The 8,363-nt window shown below is 58.8% G+C and overlaps 1 protein-coding gene across 3 annotated transcripts in view; it reads right to left on the reverse strand.

The window, feature by feature from the left end:
- ANKRD11 (ankyrin repeat domain 11) overlaps nucleotides 1-8,363 on the reverse strand; it is a 149,779-nt gene that overhangs the window by 20,256 nt on the left and 121,160 nt on the right. For all 3 annotated transcript variants that reach the window (XM_011971978.1, XM_011971971.1, XM_011971985.1), the window contains 3 exons: nucleotides 3,534-3,704; nucleotides 3,147-3,350; nucleotides 1,422-1,564 (listed from right to left, as the gene is read on the reverse strand). In XM_011971978.1, coding sequence (XP_011827368.1) covers nucleotides 1,422-1,564; nucleotides 3,147-3,350; nucleotides 3,534-3,704 — 518 coding nt within the window. The remainder of the gene's footprint in view (nucleotides 1-1,421; nucleotides 1,565-3,146; nucleotides 3,351-3,533; nucleotides 3,705-8,363) is intronic.

Raw genomic sequence — 8,363 nt, forward strand, 5'->3', positions numbered from 1 at the left:
GGCTGCTGGCAGAATTCAGTTTCTTGCAGGGCCGGGACGGAGGTCCCCAGTCCCAGCTGCTAGGGGCCGCCACACTCCTCGGCCCTCCTCTAAGGCCAGCAGCACAGGTGTGGCCCTCCTCGGGTTCTAACCTCTCCTGCTTCTGGGATCTCTCAGACTCAGCAGGAAAGGCTCACAGGCTTTAGGGCCCATGGGACTGCCCAGGACCTGCAAGATGGCCTAGGACGATTTCCCCATGTGAGGCACTCACAAGGTCTGGGGTCACAACACGGGCATCTTGGGGGCCATTATCCTGCCTACCTCACCGTAAATCCTTGACATTTTTCATAATAAAAAAATTTAAAAGTGGTAATTACAGAAGTATGAAGCTGCATCGGATGCCCCAGCCCCAACACCGCCCCCAGCGCCATTCCCCTCACACCGGCCCCCCCCCGCAGTAATGAGCGAGTCCCAGACACTGCAGAGCCTTTTCCAGTTCATGTCTCTGGAAGGGCCCATAAAAAAGAAACAGGGTAAACCATAACGCCACTCATCATCTTACCCAAGAGTTTAACGGCCACGTTTTAACATCAAATATGGACTCAAATATGGACTCAGTGTTCTAAGTTCCCTGCTCGTCTCAGAGTCTTCAATCTACCCCCCACCCCACCTGAATGAGCTGTTTCTCAAGTCTGCTCTTTAAGGCCAAGGTGCTGTGGGCTCCGGGACCTCCCGCAATGGCCAGGTGGGGCCTGCTGCAGAGGAGCACGACGGGCACGGGCAGATGTGGCCCCGTGTGACCCCCCAGCCTTGCTGTCCTGCCTGCAACCAGGGGCTCTCCACAGAGCTCTGGTGATGACGTCGGTGAGACCCGCCCCATCTCCAGGCAGCACCCCTGCTTTCCTGCAGGACGAGGCTGTCAGGCACAACAACCTCTCTCGGCTCCCACAGAGGCTAAGACCTCTCAGTGCCCACTGCTCCTGGGCCGGCCACAGTGGCCACTTTCTAAATCTTGAGTCTATGGTTCTGTGCACTGGCCACACCTCTTGGTGTTACCTCATTCCAGACGAGGGTGGGTCTGCCTTGCAGGTCTAAGAGCCCCACAGTGGTGACGGGGACCGGCAGCAACTCCTGCAGGCCTCCTTCCACTTGGTGTAATCCTTCACCTGCTCCAATCCAACCAGACCTACACGGCTGGCGGATACGAGCATTTTCATAGATGGCAGGTGCTGCGAAACCTGTGAGAGGCCGTCCAGGTGCTGACCCCGGAGGGGAAAGCTGGGGGCAGACAGAGGGCACAGCTCGGCCTTCAGGGTGGGCAAGGCAAAAACTCGCTTTCCGGTGCCCCACACCATGAAACCGGCTAGCTACGGGGACAAAGAGCTACAGAACCACCCAGATGCCAGGACAGGCCGGATGTGTGAAGGACGGGGGATGCCAACCTTGTAGTGCCCGTTGTTGGCAGCGTCGTGCAAAGGCGTGTCGTCATCCAGGCCCTTGGTGTTCACCTCCGCACCTGCGGCCAGCAGCTGCTTCGCAACGTCATAGTAGCCCCGGTTACAGGCCTCGTGCAGCGCCGTCCAGCCTGGAAACAGACACTCAGGACATACGTGATTTAATCCTGGGAACTCCCCTCCTGTCTCTGGAGGCAGCACCCTGAGGATGGGCTAAGGGGCAGGGACAAGCCAGGTGGGGAGCTGCCCTGTCGTGAGGGCTGCAGTTTAGGAAGCAGGTGCCAGCCCAGAGAACCCCTCGCTTCTCTTTACTGTGGCACCCTTAGCACAATCCGTATCTAGCTTGTTAACCCCACAGACTAACAACCCACAGGGCTGACCTGCAGCAATCGCCCTAAAGGGGTAGGAGACCAGTGAACACAAGTGCCGTAAACAGCAGCCTCGTCCTCACTGATCTGGAGGCGTATGTGCCTTTGCAAAACAAGGAAGGGAAGCCTCCAGTGTCGGAAACAGGGAAACTGAGGCTGAGAGCGCCTCCTGAAGGCTGAAGAGCTGCTGCAGCAGGAGCTCCAGAGGCGCCCAGGCTCGGGCTGCATGATGAAGGCCGCCCCGGCCGGCAGCTTCTGCCTGGGGAGCTTGGAGCCCACCATCGGATGGTGTGGCCGCATGCAGCGGTGGAAATGGAGCTCAGCCCCATGGGAAGCACACGGCAGTGCTCTGGAGAAGTTTCTTTTAGAAAAATGCTTTAAAAAAAAAGGGTGCTAAATTAGGTTTGGGTCAGACAGCTATAAACCAGGGCAGTGGGAGAAATCTAGAAGACTTCTACCCAGACGATTTCGTTCATCTGTTCTCCTTACACTGGGAACAGATAGTTCTGGGACATGTGGACCACCCATGGTTTGATGGGGCATTTATGGAAAGAAGGGACATTAAACTCTAATCACAGGCCTTTAAGCCCCCGGGCTGTGTCAGGTCTGGGGAGACTCAGTTCTGTCCGGGTCCAAGGCAAACCCCAGGCCCCAGCCCCGTGAAGGGAGGGAGTCTAGTCCAGGGTGTGGACCCAGCCGCGCTCCCGGCTCGGGGGCACCCTCTGCTGCAGAATGCAGCCACTTGCTAGACACACCAGGGACCGGCCCCTCCAGGGGCCTGGACGTGAGGTTTATGGAACACAGCAGAGCACGATTTAAAATTCCTCAGTTCTCTTAAAAATAGGCCAGGCATGGGGGCTCACAGCTGTAATCCCAGCACTTTGGGAAGCCAAGGCGTGAGGATTTCTTGAGGCCATGAGTTCAAAACAGCCTGGGCAACTTAGCAAGACCCTGTCTCTACAAAAAATAAAAAAGTTAGCCAGGCGTGGTGGCGTGCGCCTGCACTCGGAAGGCTGAGTTGGGAACATCGCTTGAGCCCAGGAGTTCAACGTTTCAGTGAGCCGTGATCACGCCACTGCACTCCAGCCTGAGCAACAGAGCGAGACCTTGTCTAAAAATAAAAATAATAATAAAACCCAGCAAACAAGTTTACTTTGAAATACTTTCCAAGAAACACTGATTTCTTCTCAGCAACAGCGAACCCCACTGGAGTGAGTGTGGCTGTGAACACCCCGGGCCCTGCAGAGCAGATGCACAGCCCACGAGGGCACAGCCCATCCGACCCAATGGGAGGCTCAGGGCTCCAGTGGGGCCCTCTGGCCCCTGCCAGGCACAGGGCGCCCACCTGCGAAGTCCTTGACGTTGACGTCCGCCCCCTCGCTGATGAGCTCTTTGATGCGCCGGGCGTCCCCGCGGATGGCCGCTCGGTGCAGGCGGGTCTCTCCACGCTCGTTTCTCTTGTTCACTTTATCTTTGGTTTTTGAGGCAGAGTTGGGCGTTCCTTTCTGACACACTGTAGACTGGGAGGGGTGCTTTGGTGTTGTGTCCACTGCAGGCCAAGGAGGGGACAGGTGGGCGTTACTGTGGGTGGCCCTGCTTTCTCAAATCCTCAAGAGCCCAGGCCACCGTCACGAGGTCCCTTTGCACAGGGCTTATCCTCAGCACAGCCACGAGGCTGCAACCAGGCAGAGCCCCTTCCCTGCGCCAGGGACCACCCCCAGGCTGGGCTCACCTGGGCTGTTGGCAGACTCCTCAGCTGTCATCTGCATGAGAAGGGCCACCTGCTGGCGCTCGGAGAGGGGGTAGCCAGCTCGGATTCCAGACAGCCCCATGCCAAAGAGCAGCCCGGCCTTCCGGGTGACAGGCTCCTTCTTAATCCTCTTCCGCTCAGGGCCCTGCTTCTCTGTGAGGCGGGCGAGGGAGAGAGGGAGGAGAGATTTCATGCCACGGCGTCCTCCAAACCCAGGTCCTTACCTAATGTTACGGAGCCCCCTGCGTCCACCTGACAGCTGACAGAGCAGAAAGGAAGGTCTGTGAGTGGGGAAAGCACAGCGGTGCTGGGAGCATTGGTGCCACCCACCTCACCTCTCAGCAGTGACTGTGAGACCATTTAAACACCTCGTTACCAGCCCCTCAAGTCCGCTAAGCCTGGACCTCCACCGAGCATTCACTCACTCCAGGCACCTCTCCTGGGCCTCCCCAGACCTCGTACCACACATGAATGCGGTGGGACAGCTTAGCACCGGTGACCTGGCTCACACAGGACAGGTCTCTGTTAAAACACGTGCCTGTAATTAAACTCCACCTTCCCCGTCCCTCCTCCAAACAGTGCAGATATAAAATGGCAGACACAGTTTAAAACACATCAGTAAATCAAGGCCAACTGGTCAGTACTGTACCTTTCTTCTTGCTTCTAGGAACCTCCATCTCATGCCATGGTGCTTCGAGGAGCGTACCAGCCTTGCAGCACCACAACAGGGACTGGGCTGGAGGCATCTAAAGGCATCAACACAGAGCACTAACAAGACACGGTGTGAGAGCTGGGCTGTTCCACCTCAGCCTCCTCGTAACAAGCACACCCTGCACTCGTCTGACCCGTGAGAGAACTCGGCCAGCGTCTAACACAACTCACGCGCTGTGTCTTCTAAAAGAGGCAGGAGGCAGGGGCGGGGAAGAGAAGACCCCAAGCACTAAGAGTCAGGGGCACAGAAGCTGCCTCCTCCTCTGCCTGACCAGTGCCCTCCTGTGGATGGAAATCAGGGGCCAGACACCTCTGAATCCTCCTCCAGCTGCCCTGTGGGTTCTGGGGTAGGTCATGGGGTGCCAACTGCAGAGGTGCAGCACAGAGGCAAGGCTCTGCCAAGGCCTGACTTGGGGAAGAAGTGCCACCAGGGAGATATGGGCCTCTGAAGCTCTCCTCTGAGGCACCTCCTTTCCCTTCCGTTCACCATATCCAAGAAGCCTCTCTCTTCAGGACTTAACTTCTCCCTCAGCTGGTGTTTGACCCTAGAGAGGTGGGTGACGTCTGTGACAACGGGCTAACTGGACCCCACACCTGCCCGGTCACTGGAACACAGAAGGGTCTTAACTGGTCTCTTGGCTCAGCTCCCAGGGCACAACTCCCTTGCTGTTCACCACCACAGTCCCCATGAATGTGCCCGTCGCTTTCCTCAGAAGACACTGCCCACCCACCCTAGCTCTTTCCAAGGTATCTGAGGCTGACTTCCTAGGAACTAGGTCTGGGGCATGCTGAGAATGCGGATTCGTATGTCCTATGGGACAAGCCTGCAGGAGGGCACACACCTGGCCACATCGACCTGCGTCACATTCACGGGCAAAACCCCAAGTACTGCAGGCTGCCATTGCCACCACCAGCGAGTCTGTAAACAGTCCTCAGTGCATAGATCTGAGACAGCCCTTGAGCTCTGGCACCAGCCCCTCATATAACGCGGCAAACACAGTGGTGGGGGAGGTGGCCTCGCCACCGGCCAGTGAGCCCCAGCCCACAGCCATCACTGGCGTAGCCACACCTCAGCAGCGAGCTTGGCCGTGGGTCTCTATGCGCGCACCCCATGCTTTCCCTGCACCCTGCATGCTGCCCGGGGACCAGCCCTCCCCAGGCCTGCTTCTCATAGCCACCTCTACACAACAGAAGCAGACCCACGGCTGCCTCCCTCTAGGAAAGAGGTGGCGAAGCTGCCGGAGAAACCCCAGCTCCCCAACAGATAGCCCTCAAGTCCTCCTCTCTCCGGGAGGGGGCCCACGCTCAGCGAGCGGCTGCTCTGCCCACAGTTGCCTGGAAAAGCAGCTGAGAACCTCTGCAGGGCCCTGAACCCCAAGACCTAGCTATGCACATTCAGAGGCCTGTTCTCTCCGTCACCCAGAGCAGGGGAGTTAATGTTTTGGAGACATGAAGCCCCCTGAGAACATGAGGAAAGCAGAACCCCTGAGATAACAGACTTTGCAAAGCAGCGCACAGCACAGGAGACTCCTGGGAGCATAAGGCATCTCCTTACTCCACCGACCATCAGAAGTCAAAAGCGAGTGGGCCCCACTCTGCTGCATGTGGCCGCTAGGGGTGGACACAGGGAGCTGGGGCGGTGTTGGGGCTGCGGAGGGAGGAGCTGGGGCGGAGTTGGGGGTGCGGAGGGAGGAGCTGGGGCGGAGTTGGGGGTGCGGAGGGAGGAGCTGGGGCGGAGTTGGGGGTGCGGAGGGAGGAGCTGGGGCGGTGTTGGGGCTGCGGAGGGAGGAGCTGGGGCGGAGTTGGGGCTGCGGAGGGAGGAGCTGGGGCGGTGTTGGGACTCCGGAGGGAGGAGGTGGAGTGGTGTTGGGGCTGTGGTATGTTCAGATCCCAAAATGCAGATGTTACCATGCTCTTAAATTATCTAAGGATCCTAGGAGGCGTGTGTCAGGGGAACAGGCAGAGGCAAAGGTGTTCCTCAGAAGTCAGGCTTTAGAGTGGCAGGCCAGGAGACCACGCTGCACCCCCTCTGAGGGGCAGTGAAGAGCTGCTTTCTATGGCAAACAGAACGTGTCCCGCTCCTGCAGGGCAGCCATCTCAGGTGCAGCCCACACCCTGTGTGTGCAGACTGGGCAGGACTCAGTGCCCCAGTGACTTCCTGGGTGGGCTCCAGGGCCCGAGCCTAAGGGTCAGGGCCACATCCCTCCCGCTCCTCACCAGGCCCTCCTTCTGCTTCTGCTCTGAGCTTTGGTGAAGAAAGACTGAGTTGGCTTCCCTCACGTGGCCAGGTCAGCTTTACAGGGCTCCCAAAAATTCGCATGGAAGGTGTTGCCAACCTCCTGGTGAATTTTGGTGCCTGGAGCCACCACAGGGACCTCGCTCTGCCCTGACTCAGGAAGAGCTTGCTCCCAGGAAGCAGCGACTTCTCACCCAGTCCCGAAACAAGACGCTGTACTTGTCCTGACACAACAAAAGTCCAGTATGAAACCAGATCTCCCAGGATGCCAATTTCTCCACTGTGAAACAAGCACCTGCAGAACGAGCATCCACAAGGCCCACAACACGTACCAGACACCACCCAAGCTCCGGAGCCCAGCAAACCTGCATGTCTGTCAGGTCCGAGACACTGCCCACTCCAGGGGCTTCTGGGATAGAAGGAAAGCCCCACCCACGGAGGGAGACCCCCGTGTGCCACAGCCTGCGGCTCAACAATGCCTGCTCTCCATTCCAGCCCAGCGACACCACAGTCTGAGAGCAGTTGAGCGGGTCCCTGATGTGCACACACGCCGCAGGCACCTGCACTGTCAGGCGCCACAGAAGTGGGTCCTGCAGGGGGGTCACGCACTGCCTGCCTGCCCCTCCTACCCCAGGCCTGGGCTGACCTGGAGCTGTGCGCCCCTGAGAAAGGCCCCTCTGAGAGGAGAGGCTGCAAAACCTGCTCCCTGCCCCTCCACACAGTGCAGAGCACGGCGGGTGTGGGGTGTTGTCTGCAGGGAACAAAAGGCTGAGAGCATCTGGAGCTACCCCGAGGAACAACCAGCAAGTTCCTGCAGCATTCTGCAAATTTCCTGTCTCTACTGTCCGAATAGAAGTCAAATACAATTTCTATGAATTCCAAATGGTATTCACCAAGTTGCAAAGTGGAAAACATGCAGGTCTAGGGACTGAGTCCCAGCTACAGGCAGATGTGGCCCCGGGTGGGGGGTGGGAGCAACTCCACAGGACTCAGAAGCCCCCTTCCACTCCTGCTCCACAGTCGGAAAATGGCCTGCAGGCGCTGAGGGCTTTATGGGCTCAGGCAGCCTGGGGCTGAGGGCAGAGGTCCAGGGAGAGCCGTGGAGGGCGCCAGGAAAGGCTGAATCTTCCCAAGTCAAGCGTGTTGGCGGTGGCACCTCTGTCCACTGACCTGAGCCTGGGCGGCCACTCACCTCATCTTTAAGAAACAAGGCCTGTAGGACCTTTCTTCAAACCACATCCACCTTGCCAGCCCTCTGAGGTTGACAGCACCTCAGTACCCAGCTGGCCAATGGGAGATTCCACAGAACCCTCCCCTCCTCAGCACAGAGCTGAGACCTCCCCTGCCATGAGCCCTTTCCTGCTGCTGGAGCATGGCCTTGGCCTGGGGCAGCAGGGGCTACAGTGGACGATGCTTTTGGGAGCTGGAGCCCACTTCCTGCCCCTGCATCCAGCCAAGGCCTTTCTGAGGCAGCAAAGAGACTGGAAGTGAGCTTCCTGGGCAAATGGCAGCAGCACCTGGCTCTGTGCAGGTGGGATGGGGGGGCTGTGACCTTCCTGGGGGTGCTCTGTGCAGGTGGGATGGGGGGGCTGTGACCTTCCTGGGGGTGCTCTGTGCAGGTGGGATGTGGGAGCTGTGACTCGCCTGGGGGTGCTGTGCAGGTGCGATGGGGGGCTGTGACTCGCCTGGGGGTGCTCTGTGCAGGTGTGATGGGGGAGCTGTGACCTTCCTGGGGGTGCTCTGTGCAGGTGCGATGGGGGGGCTGTGACCTTCCTGGGGGTGCTCTGTGCAGGTGGGATGGGGGTGCTCCGTGCAGGTGCGATGCGGAGGCTGTGACCTTCCTGGGGGTGCTCTGTACAGGTGGG

This window comes from Mandrillus leucophaeus, unplaced genomic scaffold, assembly GCF_000951045.1.
Source record: "Mandrillus leucophaeus isolate KB7577 unplaced genomic scaffold, Mleu.le_1.0 Scaffold10, whole genome shotgun sequence".
Classification (NCBI taxonomy): Eukaryota; Metazoa; Chordata; class Mammalia; order Primates; family Cercopithecidae; genus Mandrillus; species Mandrillus leucophaeus.